Genomic DNA, 13971 nt, shown 5'->3' with positions numbered 1-13971 from the left:
TGTTCAGGCTGCGTTTGAGAGGAAAAAGCTCAAATATCAAGACCTAGTACAACAGTGTGTAGAGAACAGTTGGAGGGCGTTGTTATACCCAGTAGAGGTAGGATGCAGGGGATTCGTAGGAACATCCATCACACGCCTCTGTAGAGAACTCTCACTCAGTCACAAACAGTTAGTGAAGGCGTTATCCGAAGAAGTGGAGAGATGCAGCTTTTGGCTGTGGGTCAAGAGGAAAGACCAGAAGTGGGGAACCAAGGAGTAGTAGTCAGTTCAAGAGTTGCAGAGAAGCAGAGTGAAGACGTTCGCCCTGCTGTCCCCCCACCTAGAGGCCGTCTCAGATTAGGGGACGAAACGACCGATGAGAGGTGGTTCTGACTGATGATTTCTGCAACTCAAGGCGCTGGAAAGTGCGACAAGTAGCAAGCCTACTAGGCAGGTGAGTTTCAGACTCATGCTGTATACGTCCAAATAGGAGACTTTGGATAAGTTAGAAATAAAAGACTAGTAGGAGTTAGTTCGCCTATCAGTGAACTGACGGACTGGCGTGATAGCCGGATAGACTGCAGAATAACTGACCGAGGTCCCATGACAACGTATTTGTCCCTATTTGGCCAAATTCTTCTCTTTTGTCATCCATATTGCTCCACATACCTGCACATGATGCTTTTACAGAGGGGAAGAAAGTAGCCACACTGCCCACTGCGAGTCGCCATATGCCTCGGATTTGATCCGGACTCATGGCTCTGTCACTCACATACATCCCGGTAGTGGCGCTCCCCACATAGGGTCCGACCATCCACATGTTGAAGTCACCATGGTAGTACAGAAAGTCAGATCTCGAGTCGCTGGTGTATACGGGACGTCCACTGTACACCTGGTGAGTCAGCGTGTAGTGGGTCATCCGATCAGTTTGTGCGGTGGTGGAGCCAGAAATGATGATGTGTGTGCAAGCTGTGAACATAATCGGTAAGTTGTGACATCTTGTTCAGCGAGTCACCTTCTTTAGGGTTTACCGTTACGTACAGATCCAAAGTAATTTCAAAATAAAAAAATAAGTTTGCCTTTAAGATATTTTGCAGTTGTCATCATTTGTGCTTCGTTACGATTTACCCTCGTGTTCTGCGGACATAATCATATGTAGAGGTACATGTATTTGAGCTGTTTGTATACTCTTTGACTGGAATAATTATAATCAGCTTTTGAAAGACGTATACAAACCTTTTAGGATAGAGATAACAAACCATAAATAAAACTAACCTGCGGTGCAGCAGACATCAGACGGTTCAAGTTCGAGTTGACTTGCTTCTGGACGGCAGCCTACAAAATAAGAACAAAGGGACAAGACTGTGAAGAAGTCATTAACTGATTAATTTTTTTCTTCCTTCCACAGTCACTTAGCGTAGTGATGCTTAGATAGAGATAGATACAGATTTCGATTCCCTTGGCTGGTAACTTCACGTAACTAACATAAGGTTCGTCCGAGCATATGACCCACCCAATGACATATTTACAGTCTATCTGAGTGATTACTAAGTCTAAAGTTTTTTTGTGCCTGTGATGGGAACTTACCTAGGTCTGCCGGAAACAGGTCGTACTTTTTGTCCGCCCCCATGCGGTAGGAACCGGCATGACCGTTATACCAGTTGACTTGCCACCAGCCGGGATTGCTCGAGCTGCCCGCCACGGTGCCCAGATCAGCGGCGTGGCGGAGGGAACAGGATCTTTACTAGGCTGTTCGCACATGTATTTAGTTATGGATACATTTAACAATCTCTCACCTCATCTCACCTATCCCTTGACCTCCTAGTGAACACTACTTACTTGTAATGTGTCTATGTGTAGGTATTCCAAACTCTTGTAGGTGATCATGGCTCTATGCTCATGTGCCATATTTGTATATACAGCCCCCATAGACACAAATAACATAGATGAGATAGAGACTAAAAAATACCACACGATTCTTGTAAACCAAACATTAAAAAAAATCTCCAACAAGAAAATATGTAATATCGTGATCTACCATATGATGAGGCATAATGATATAGTTCCACTTGTCGACTAATCTAGAAGTACTGTATTGTAATAAAAGGTAGTGCTTATGATACTTATATTGGAGCTATAAAGCTTTCATTTGATTGACATGCATGTTTCGCCGAGTAAACACTCTATACCCATCAGAACAACATTGGAGTAATTATCAAGTGCAATTGCAGGATACTATTCCAGTATTTGCTTTATCTTTTCTTGTCATACTTATGAAGGATACATGAAGGATACTTACTACATGTCTTTTGTTCCAAAATTAAAACAGAGTTGTCACACGAGCAGTTTGTCTGCGCCCAGACATGTATGCATCTGACATTACCTGGTCATCGGTGATGCTCAGGCCACGATCCACATTCAGGTTTACTCGCATCAGATCAGCCAGCTGCTGGCATGTCTGTACCGCTGGGCAGAGAACAGTGTTTTGGTGTCATATTCATCATCGTCGCGGGCTGCTTGCCCGGACCACGTCCACTCTCTCCTTCCGAACGTCTCTGTCCCCCATACCACATTACAACTGTATTTTCTAACGCCACCTTCTTATACAGGAAGTAATTACTAACTAAATCTAATCGTAACGATTCGTCCTTAGTCCGTGGCTGAAAATGCGTTTCTTTCTTATCCATTTGGCTGTTGGTCCTTTTTTCTCCTTGAATTCATAACCGCACCAGGCTTTCAATACAAGGGCAGTTGTAGACGGAATTGGTGATAGCGAGGAATAAATCTTAACCAATTTTATTTATACGCCAAAAGCTGTAAGCATACTTTTGGAACTTTGTAATTTCTAGGTTCACATACGACATTGCACGATATCAAAGTTGATACATTGCTCATGTTTGCTCTTGACAGGGTTATTCGGATATCATTGTAAGACCTTTGGTAAACTAAGACAAGTTTGTTAGCTAGCTACCGTCGAGTGCAACATTGATATGAACAATGCCGTGATGCTTGTTGAAATATATTTTTGAAGCAAAATACTAGTTTTTGCTAAGTTCTAAAACGCCGTGAAAGGTATGTATCTACGGCTTGACAGATCAAAGTAAAAATTGCCCGCTATATGGTCCTCTATAGCATAAAAACATTATAGACATCGTAGTTGGTAACTTACGTCGTGCGGCATGTACCCCGCACACACAGCACAGCGCCAACGTGACCGCGCACAGCATGTTTGCCATCACTCTGACATGTATGCTACCACTGCCTCTAGGAGCTACATCTCCTGACTTTATATTTAACACCCAGTGACTCAGGTCTCTGCCAGGTGGCCTGCTTCCACGCGAAAAGCTTATTATAGTTGTTTTTAAGATGTTTTTTGTTGATCCGTCGGTTATTTAGTAATCGTCCGGAAAGATGTGTCTTATCAGTAAAACAAGGTGCGTTTATTCCCAACAGCTCAAAAATAGAATACAACTCGACCCTCAAGCTATGCGCGTGGCAAGTGAAACCTATTCTCCAATCAGAGGTTGGGTCGGGCGATAGTAGTGGCCGGGATCTCTTACCGTTCCCTACTGACAAAAGATTTTTCATTTTTGGTCTTTCACATCTTATTCTTTGATTTTATATTTATTTTGGGCATTCTATGACATTAACTATCTATTTTCCGATACTTTTTTTTCAATCTACACTATATATTTGCTCATTTTACAGGTGCCTTGTACGATTTACAATATGGTCGAAAACTGATGCGCGCGCGAATGTCATCCATGTAATGAAATCAACATGGCCCTATCAAATTACATTGACCCTGATAATTGTAATTTACCAACACAGATGAACTTTCATGCTAAGATCGTGACATATTCTATTTCTGAACTGATGAGAATATAAACACTTGTCTTCTGGTAATTCGCGCAGGTGGGATTCGCGTATTTTTTTGCTGATAAGCCACATCTTTCCGGATGATCTGATTAAACTACCTTCAGATATCAAACAACAACATTTTAAATAAAGCTATTTGCAGGGAAGCAGGCCACCTGGCAGAGACCTGAGTCACTGGGTGTTAAATATAAAGTCAGGAGATGTAGCTCTAAGAGGCAGTGGTAGCATACATGCATACATGTCAGAGTGATGGCAAACATGCTGTGCGCGGTCACGTTGGCGCTGTGCTGTGTGTGCGGGGTACATGCCGCACGACGTAAGTTACCAACTACTACTTCTTACACTATAGCGGGCAATTTAAGTTGTGTCGTTAGTACACATTCTGATCTCTCTAGCAGTAGATAAATTGCATTTCAAGGCGTTTTTTAACTTAGCAGAAACTAGTGTTTGGCTTCCAACGTATACAGTTCCACATGAGTGCGACGTGTTAAGGACAATTGACAAGAAAGAAATGCCTTTTAATATACCTGTTCAGCCACATGAAGCTGGCGGCCTCTGACTGAGGACGAATCTTTACGCTTAGATTTCATTTGCCTTCTTTATTAGAATGAGACGTTAGCAAATACTTATATATGACACCAAAAGACTATTCTCTGCCCAGCGGTACAGACATGCCAGCAGCTGGCTGATCTGATGCGGCCAGGCATGAGTGTGGATCCTGGCATCAGCATCACCGATGACCAGGTAATGTCAGTTTTTTTATGCTGTAGGCAAAATGCTCGGCGTGTGACCAGTTATGTTTTGTTGTTGGCATCCATCTGTCTTGGAAGGCAATGGTAGGCAGACAGTTAGTCGCTGTCTGCCTGGCCTGCATGTGACTTTTTTAAGGTGAAGGAGGGCCCGGGGTGCGCACTTCCTTCTCAACCCTCTCTCGTTAACTGGCACACTAAGGATTGCATGTCACGTGTAAGACGGCCCAAGCAGACGTTTTAATTTGGAAACAAATAAAGGACAAGAACGTTTCCATAAAAGCAAATACTAGAATAGAATCTTGCAATTACGCACGTGATTACTCCAATGTTGTTGGGTAAAGGCACGTGTAACTAAAGCAGGAAGATGGTGCTATGTTCAGTACCAAGTCAGCAATACGGGTATAGAGTGTTAACGCGGCGAAACATGCATGTCAATCAAGTTGTGTTCTAGTATCATTTATAAGCACCAATTTTTACAATGCAGTACTTCTAGATTTGTTGACAAGTGGAACTATATATAATTATACCTCATCATGGTAGATAACGATATAACATATTTTCTTGTTGGAAGTTGTTTTTGTTTTTCTATAGTCTCTATCTCGTCTATGTAGTCTGTGAGTGCAGTATATACAAATATAACTAGAGTTCGGGGACCTCATACCTCCATGAAATATTCATTGCTTTTTGTGGATGTTATGTATGTTGATGGTCGGTTGTATTTAAGAGTAATGGATATTACTGTTATGGGTATCTGCTTGGAGCAAAGCCCATTAACAAACACTTAAAGCATGATGCCTGTTCCAATATATCGCAGATATAGGGGTGATTTTTGATATTATTACATCGATTATAACGACAGATACGGCGCCCCAAATCTCATCGATTCGAGCTTTCATTACACCTCACCAACACAACAAGTATGAAACCAATCCATCCAGCCATTCTTGAGTAATCTTGTATACAGACAGAGACACCCCCAAACAGCTGTCACCATCTGCTTGGAGCTAAGCCCATTAACAAACACATAAAGCACGATGCCTGTACCAATATATCTCACATATAGGGGTGATTTTTGATATTATTACATCAATTATAACGACAGATACGGCGCCCAAAATCTCATCGATTCGAGCTTTCATCACACCCCACCAACACAACAAGTATGAAACCAATCCATCCAGCCGTTCTTGAGTAATCATCTACACAGACAGAGACACGTAACAGAAAATATAACCTCCATTCCATGACATTTCATGGAGGTAAATATGCGCAGATGAGCACAGAGCTATGATCACCTACAAGAGTTTGGAATACCTACATAATAAGTTCTAAACTAGAGTTCGACGAAATCATACCTTTGCCAAATGAACCAGGTTTGTTATGTAGAAAGATGTCTGTAGACATAAGTATGCTACTCATTACATATAATCATATATGTTATTTGATTAAGTCACACCTCTATGAGTGCAAGACTGCAAGCAAATGCTTGTGCTAAGACGATTTCATTTTGGTAGTCTAGAGCTGAGATACAATTTTTCTGAAATTCAGAAAAATAGAATCTGTCAACCAAAACATTGAATTGGACTGGCCTGACGTTATCTTGATAACAGTGGCTCTGAGCAACCTGATACTCGAGAGTAGCAAGGACGTTGGTACTGTAAGGTCACATTGCAGGTGGAAGATGACCCGGAAACACAAACACACAGGCACACTCCAAACTATATCTCCATTTGTCATGGAAATAACTATTAACAAAACTGCAGAAGTTTAAAACACATGGGATCAACCTATCCTCCCCAGTTTTCCGTCAACATAAGTCTACTCTAGTCGGTAAAAGTGATTGGCACCCAGGGGGCAGGGGGCAAGGCTGGGTCAGCCTGCTAGCTTGATCTACTTGCCTGGCACCTGCAGCTGTCAATAAGATACGCCCGAGCAGAGGTAAGGAGAGACATTAGATTTATAAACTTCCCACATTGATTATGCAAATTAGCTGTTAATTTGCCTAATTAGCATCTTATTATGAACGTCTTCACTTAGTCTATCCACATATAAAACATACCAAAAAGCATGATGATCCGCCAACATGTTCATATTTTCTCATTAATTATGCAAATGAGGCCATTATTTGCATAATTGATATCTATCGACATTTCTCTCCTTCCCAGCTACATATGGGACAAGTTTTAAAGTCCTATCATGGAATGCAGTGGTTTTATAAATTTTCCTCATTAATTATGAAAATTAGCTGTTGATTTGCATAATTAGTATACCATTATGTAAGTCATCACTCATTCTATCTACATACCAAAAATCATGACGATCCGTCAACACGTTGCAGAGTTATTCTCGTCCAAAGTTTGAAAGGAAACCGGCGCCTGCAGTACCAAAAAAGCCGCTAGGGGGCCCAAACTCACAGCACATACTCTCTGCCCCGTGGGCTATCTGCCACTCAAAAATCATGACCACAGCATGTCCAGAACACGAGATATAAAAAATTGAGTTTCCGCTGCAGTACCTTAGCAAGCCGCTAGGGGGCCCATTATCGAACTTGACCTTCGTTTTCCCGACCCCTACCCACCTACCAAATATTATCGGGATCCATCCAAGACTTCTTGAGTTATGCTGTTAACAGACAGACACACAGACACACAGACACACAGACTCACAAGCCCAAAACATAACCTTAGCCATTCTGGCAAAGGTAATAATAAATGTGCAATTCACCTAGTAAAGGTCATGTTTCCTTCACCAGGCCGCTGATTTGGGTCAAGTGACCGGGAGTTCCAGCAATCCCGGCTGGTGGCAAGTCAACTGGTATAACGGTCATGCCGGTTCCTACCGCATGGGGGCGGACAAAAAGTACGACCTGTTTCCGGCAGATCTAGGTAAGTCCCCATCACATGTGCACAGCGCACTAAACTTTAGAATGGATAATTACTCAGATTGATTGTCAATATGTCATAGGGTGGGTCGTATGCCTTCTAAGATCGGACAACCTTTATGTTAGTTACGGGTACCAGTCTAAGTAGACATCTGTGTGTCTCTATCTTTATCTAAGCATCACTATAATGGTACTAAACTGTGGAAGGGATGAAAAAATTAATCATTTGATGACTTCTTCATAGTCGTGTCCCTTTGTTCTTATTTTGTAGGCTGCCGTCCAGAAGCAAGTCAACTCGAACTTGAACCGTCTGATGTTTGCTGCACCGCAGGTTAGTTTTATTTATGGTTCGTAACCTTTATCAGGTATGTGTTTACATTGCACGATAATGTGTGTATACTTCTTTCAAAATTTGATTATTTCAGTCAAAGACTATACAAACAGCTTAAATACCTCTACATATTATTATATCTGCAGAATAGGAAGCACAAATGATGACAACTGCAAAATAAGCTTAAGGCAAAGTTTTTTTTTTCTTTTAAAAATTGCTTTGAATCTGTACGTCAAGTCTAAAGAAGGTGACTCGCCAGCTGCACAAGAGATTTATGAATGTCACAACCTGTATGACAGCTGTATCTTTATCAATATAACATACCTTCGGCGTAACACACCAGCTTCGCGGGCACGCGGCGCGGCAGCAGCTGGTTATATTACACTGAACGACCCGTCACACCTAATTTTTACACATCTATCTGCAAGTGTTCTTTAAAACTATCCAGAGAAGATGCCCCTACGTATACTGTGCCTGGTCATAACATATTCCACTTTACGATAGCTCTGGGGAAATACGAATTTTTGAACACATCAATCCTAGGTTGGTAAGTCTGGTAACTCTGGTACTTGAAGGCATGACTGTGATTATAACCTACCGATTCTGTTTACAGCTTGCACACACATCATCATTTCTGGCTCCACTACCGCACAAATTGAGCACATGACCCACTACACGCTGACTCACCAGGTGTACAGTGGACGTCCTGTGTACTCGAGTGACTCGAATCCTTACTTTCTGTACTACCATGGCGAAAACTCCATGTGGATGGTCGGAGCTTATGTGGGGAGCAACACTGCCCGGATGTATGTTATCGACAACGCCATGAGTCCGGATAAAATCCGAGGCACATGGCGACTCGCTGTGGCAGGTTCTGCTGTATCGTTCCCTGCGGTTAAAGCATCATGTGCAGGTATGTGGAGCAAGTACAATAATCTCCAGGCATATTTATCGGTGGCATAAGATAGAGATAGTGAAAGCTTGTCAGGGAGTGTAGCCGGCCAAGATGTGTCCATTAGCCACCGGGTAGTCTGTGGAACACAAACTCTGCTGTCCGGGGATGCAACTGGACCCTCTCCACTTCTAGGAGGCCGGCGGATGTTGGTCAGGCAGGCTGATATAAGCGAGATTTGATCAGGCTAGTGGCTTAGGGTGACTAATAAATAAACAAATAAACACTACTATAAACACTCTTTCATCGGCTTTTGATACTATCTTATGTCACCGTAGGATCTGCTTGAAGATTGAAATAAAACTTCAACAGCTTAATAGTTCACCTTAAAGGATTTATGATTACATACTGGGTAATGTGTGCCCTGTTTAAAGGAATGTCTGCGTAAACATGCATATGATACAAGCACATAAGCCTGAAAATCCATTCGAAATTACGAATAAATTTCATGACTTTCTGTTAATCTCAGACACATGGGTCAAGTTTCTAATACATTCACGAAGTAACATACTTTGCTAAGACGTTTAAGTTTGTTCTCTTCGCAGAGTGTCGCCAAATCACCATCTCTGGATCTGTCCACCACCAAGTAAACCGCATGACCACCTACAGTCTGACCAGCCAGATCAACGAAGGCCGCCCCGTGTATTCCAGCGACACCACCAATGACTTCCTCTACTTCTATGAACCCTACGATGTATGGATAGTCGGCAATGTAATGGGGGGTAGTTCGGGTGGTCTACTGACAAACGACATCCATCTCTACCCTGAGCAGACCGAGGCTGTGTGGGAGGTGTATGACGGCAGTCAATGGGTGCCATTTCCTAGACTTCGAGTAAGATGCACAGGTAAAATATCTTGTTGTTCCTTATAGGTTACAGTCACGAAAAATTCGTTCTTCTGGTCGAATAGACGGATAAGTTGCTGATGTGATGTACATTAATGTAAAAAGTTTGCTCTTGTTTTGTGATAAACTTGACTTTCTTTAAATTTGCATGATATGAATAAAATACAACACGGGGTGTTCCGTATCGCTCTTGGTCCCGGCCCTCCCGTGGGTCGGATCGTCCCCGGACTACCCCGTGTTGTATTCTATGTATACAGATACTTTGTCCCTGATATGAATGTCTGTTATCTCCTACAGATGTCGATGAGTGCGCCTCCACACCTTGTCTGAATGGCGGGGTTTGCACGGACATGCCCAACTCTTATTCGTGCGCATGCGCGACTGGATGGGGAGGACACAACTGTGCTTTGAGTAAGCAAACATCCATTATATATATATATAGTAGTTCTTCCAACACACCAAAGATAATAGTACTCACTTTCGACGTTTCAGTGTCACCAAACATCATCATCAGGGTTAGAATGGCTGGATCTTATTCTCACTTTTACTTATAGCCCATGTAGGTGGCGCTGCAGCAGTGAGAATGCTGTCCCAAACGTGACTCAGTTTGTATCCCCCCACATCTCTGTTCATAACCGCTGGATCTACCGGCTATAAGTAGCAGTGAGAGGTAGATCCAGCCATTCTTACCCTGATGATGGTGTCTGATAGACACCGAAACGTCGGAAGTGAGTACCATCTTGGTTGTGTTGGAAGAACTTTATTATATGAGTATTTACCAACCTGATGAAATTATTTACGGAAACACCCATTATCTAATTCACCAACACTGTCTAAAACGTTTCAATTGTTAAGCTTCAGTCATCCAGAGAATAATTACTGTCGTGTTACTCCACTTTTAAAACTAGATATGCAAGTCGGCTGTGCTTCTTCCCCTTGTCTACATGGTGCGACCTGCACGGACGTGGCCGATTCTTACACCTGCGCATGCGTGGCTGGATGGGAAGGAAATGACTGTGAAACAGGTAACCAATCACTCTTTCTTTTTAACGCAAAAAGACGTACTGCGTGTATCTTGAGAAAACGTACTTTTTTCCGATTGACTAAGCCTTGTTTTTTATTCGTTGTTACAGGTTTGTTGATATGTTATTACGCATTCAAAAGAATGTAGGAGTACTCAATGTCACTTTGACGTTTTAGTTCACTTCCAAGTTTTCGTTTTATACAAGACAGAAAGACCACCAGCGTTCATTCAGAATGAGGTAAACAGATCAAGCTATCTATCTACCATGTGGATGATGTTATTGGTAAAAAAAAGTCTATTGCAAGGGTACCACAATTCTCAAAGGGTAAAAGATAGCAAACAAACCTTTTGAATGATTTTGAATGCGGTGTTGAATTCAGGTGAGTTAAAGTAGGCTGCAATGTTCACTTATTGAGTAAATTTGAAATATGTATTAAGTATATCTAATTAATGTCATTACGATTCTCCAATACCAGACAAGAACGAGTGCGACACAGTCATCTGCAACTCTGGCTATGTGTGCGTGAATCATCCCGGTTACTACGCCTGCCTTCCTCAAGGTATTCTTTTAAACCTCAGCTGATATGATGCAACCCTAGTCGCTTATCTAACTGATACTTATGTCAATGGAATTTTTGCCGTGTTCGACTAGGCCCAGGGAAAACAATGTTGTATTTCCTGTTTCAGTACTAGTCCTGAAAAAATTAGGGTCGGTGGGTAGGAATAATCTTTTTTTCTTGTAATTTTTTTAGGCTACCAAGCAGATCCTACGGTAGCATAAGATAGTATCAAAAGCTGGCAGAGGAGTGAAGCCGGCTTAGGAGTGTGTTTGGCTACCGGGGATCTGCCTTCACTGAAACAGGGAGGAGCAGTTCTAGATCTATTCAACAATGGTGTTGCTGCCCCACCCTGTAGCCATGTGCTAATTATTTTACATGGCAAATGTACACCTCTTGGCTGACTACACTCCTTAGCCAGTTTGGTACTATCTTATGCCATTGTAGGATCTGCTTGGAGATTAATATTACAATACAGTTGAACAAAGTTACCTGAAATGCGTAATAAGGACACTAAGTGTCTTTCAATGTCAAACTTGAATGTTGTGCATGATAGATACATTTATCCTTCAATTCAAACACTTAACTTTTCTATGATCAAACGGTCTAATATCCACTTTGGTTTGCCTCAAACTGACCTGTGTTTCTGTATATCCACAGCTTTGAATGTGAGCAGCAGAAATCGTAACCGATCTGTTTGCGGTCCAGAGTCGTGTAAAGACGGCTGGTCCTGTACGGTCCGTGGGTTTGGCTACGCCTGCCACCCGAACCTGTAGGGCTGATACCGCAATCAGTCCTCGATAGGAAAGCATGTTAAAATGCACTAACTTCAATTTCAATCTTAGAATTTTTTTTCTCCACCAGACAGTCACAAGCTTAAGGGTCATGTTTATAATCATTAAAAAAAGGGTCAAACTCCAAGGAATCCATTTCATCCGTCCGGTCAATCCATTTGGCTGAAGTAAAATAGGACGTTACCTGGATAAAACACACATGTCACATACTCAGTATCCAATATGAAGAGAGTTTACTGTAATAAAAGCATTTGTATCGCTTCAAGACTATGCTTCATTTCTTTCATTAACTACATCAGGGATGCCATCACGGGTCACAATGGGTTCTTCTTCTCCACTCGAGCTCTGTCCTCCACGAGTGAGCGAAGATCCGGCTGTGGTGATGTAAGATGTTGTTGAGTCGGACATCTCTTTTATATTGTTGGTTGTATTTTTGGGTCAATGCATGCTTATCCATATAAATGATATACGTTTGTAGGAAGAACCATTTTTAATTTTGAAACCTAGCTTCGTGTATCTTGCAAATGTTATTCTATGCAACTTCCACTGAAACAGTAACAATACACTTACAAACGACTGAGGAGCTGTATAGTTTAGCTCCTGTAAAAATCAAACTGGTCGCAAGGGGACGCTACGACTTATAACTGTTTGAAATGCCAGTTAAAAAATGACCCCAATATCTACTACTACTAGTATTTGTTCATTCAATGTTAGTTTTCACCTTATAGAGTCTTATTCGTGCGTAGCAAAATGGCACAGAAGAAAGAAAGTAGAAAAAGACGTCTTTCCTTTAGGCATGTTATTAAACGGAGGTCCCATGTTCGAGGAGGTTTAACTTGAGGTAAGGTAGCTTGAGAAGTAAGACCAAGTAAGAATATTTCTGTCTTTCTTCTCTACTATATTAAAGTTAAAAAAAAAACAGTGGGAAAAAAACTCTTGTTTCTTCTGTTAAGGTGTCCTGCTTTTGTAATTTATCTATACCCCAATTAAAAACTGTAGGTGACTCGGCCACGTAATGATAAAAGTGAAAGTACAGAAACTCCTCTCGCCGATCAGCTCTGAAATCTCGCGATATCTCGCAGTTCCCGCGAGTGCAGACGGTCCAGCCTCCGAATCGACGTGGTACTGTAGCGGGTTGTCATCGTTTTATTCCCCTCGATTCCTGCAGTCACCAAGCGGCAAATACCCCGAGAAACTATGGCGGGAGACGAGAAGCAAGTGCGGAAGAGAATCGTCGAGAAATCCGACTCGAAGAACGGCAAGAAATCCAAAGGTAGGCGTTATGCAAATAAAAAGTAGGCTGTTACTAGTATATCGAGACTTTGCAAACGCGGCAGCAGACTGGACGAAACCATATTTGTGTAGGTAGTTTACAACCTTCCTTTTCTCCTTTTCTTCTTCCTAACACAAGAAAACTTTCTTTTTAGTCAAACAGGTTGCTTCAAAGGGCTTCCGACAGTGATTTATAGATAGTGATTATGATTTTCGTGTCCTTGTGGAGGTTTTGATAACGTTTGTACGGTTTTGGGCAGCTGGAATTTCTTGTTATCCCCCCGTGACGTGGTCCCTCCCGAATATGGCTACGTTGGCATTCCCAGTATGTGTTTTGCATGTGTCAATTTCCAATAATTTAGACCGCAGCGTTTAAACTTGACCGAGAGCTCAATATGAATCAAATTTACGACTTACGATTATTTGAATAAGTAGCTCTGAAGTTTTGGAATGTAATTGAAACTGGAAGTTAAAAATTTTTCGTTGCAAAGTTTGTTTATTATTATAGGGTCAAAATAAATTGTGCTGTTTGTATGTTTGTTGTGTAAAAATAGTTTTGTCTTCATCGTTTAAAGATGCTCTTGTTTTCCTGTCTTTCATTTTTGGATGGAAATGATTTCAATTTATCAAGAGCACACAATTCTATGCTAATCTATTTAAAAGGTTGCAATATTCATTCATTCAATTCGTTGTGTTTGTAGCCAAG

General features: G+C 41.7%; 3 protein-coding genes and 1 long non-coding RNA gene across 4 annotated transcripts in view; 3 read left to right on the top strand and 1 right to left on the bottom strand.

Annotated features, from left to right (window-relative positions):
* The window catches only part of LOC118405075 (coagulation factor VII-like), a 9610-nt gene extending 7914 nt beyond the window's left edge, over positions 1-1696 (bottom strand). The window contains exons 1-3 of the mRNA XM_035804477.1: positions 1567-1696; positions 1255-1314; positions 649-948 (exon numbers count right to left, since the gene is read on the bottom strand). Of these exons, the coding sequence (XP_035660370.1) occupies positions 649-948; positions 1255-1314; positions 1567-1609 (403 nt within the window). The 5' untranslated portion in view covers positions 1610-1696. The remainder of the gene's footprint in view (positions 1-648; positions 949-1254; positions 1315-1566) is intronic.
* A 2401-nt stretch (positions 1697-4097) lies between these two features.
* Positions 4098-10520, top strand: LOC118405074. Its single transcript, XM_035804476.1, has 8 exons — positions 4098-4174; positions 4520-4602; positions 7363-7495; positions 7763-7822; positions 8436-8735; positions 9320-9619; positions 9916-10029; positions 10474-10520. Exons 1-8 carry the CDS (start codon positions 4108-4110, stop codon positions 10518-10520), a joined length of 1104 nt encoding a protein of 367 aa, XP_035660369.1. The 5' UTR covers positions 4098-4107.
* Positions 10521-10534: 14 nt separating this feature from the next.
* On the top strand, positions 10535-12193 carry LOC118404097. The gene is made up of 3 exons (XR_004829742.1): positions 10535-10643; positions 11119-11202; positions 11860-12193. It is a non-coding gene; the product is annotated as an uncharacterized LOC118404097 (long non-coding RNA).
* An 860-nt stretch (positions 12194-13053) lies between these two features.
* The window catches only part of LOC118405073 (titin-like), a 48842-nt gene continuing 47924 nt past the window's right edge, over positions 13054-13971 (top strand). The window contains exon 1 of the mRNA XM_035804475.1: positions 13054-13266. Coding sequence (XP_035660368.1) covers positions 13191-13266 — 76 coding nt within the window. The 5' untranslated portion in view covers positions 13054-13190. The remainder of the gene's footprint in view (positions 13267-13971) is intronic.

This window comes from Branchiostoma floridae, chromosome 17, assembly GCF_000003815.2.
Source record: "Branchiostoma floridae strain S238N-H82 chromosome 17, Bfl_VNyyK, whole genome shotgun sequence".
Lineage (NCBI taxonomy): Eukaryota > Metazoa > Chordata > Leptocardii > Amphioxiformes > Branchiostomatidae > Branchiostoma > Branchiostoma floridae.
This window is presented reverse-complemented; position numbering and strand designations above follow the sequence as displayed.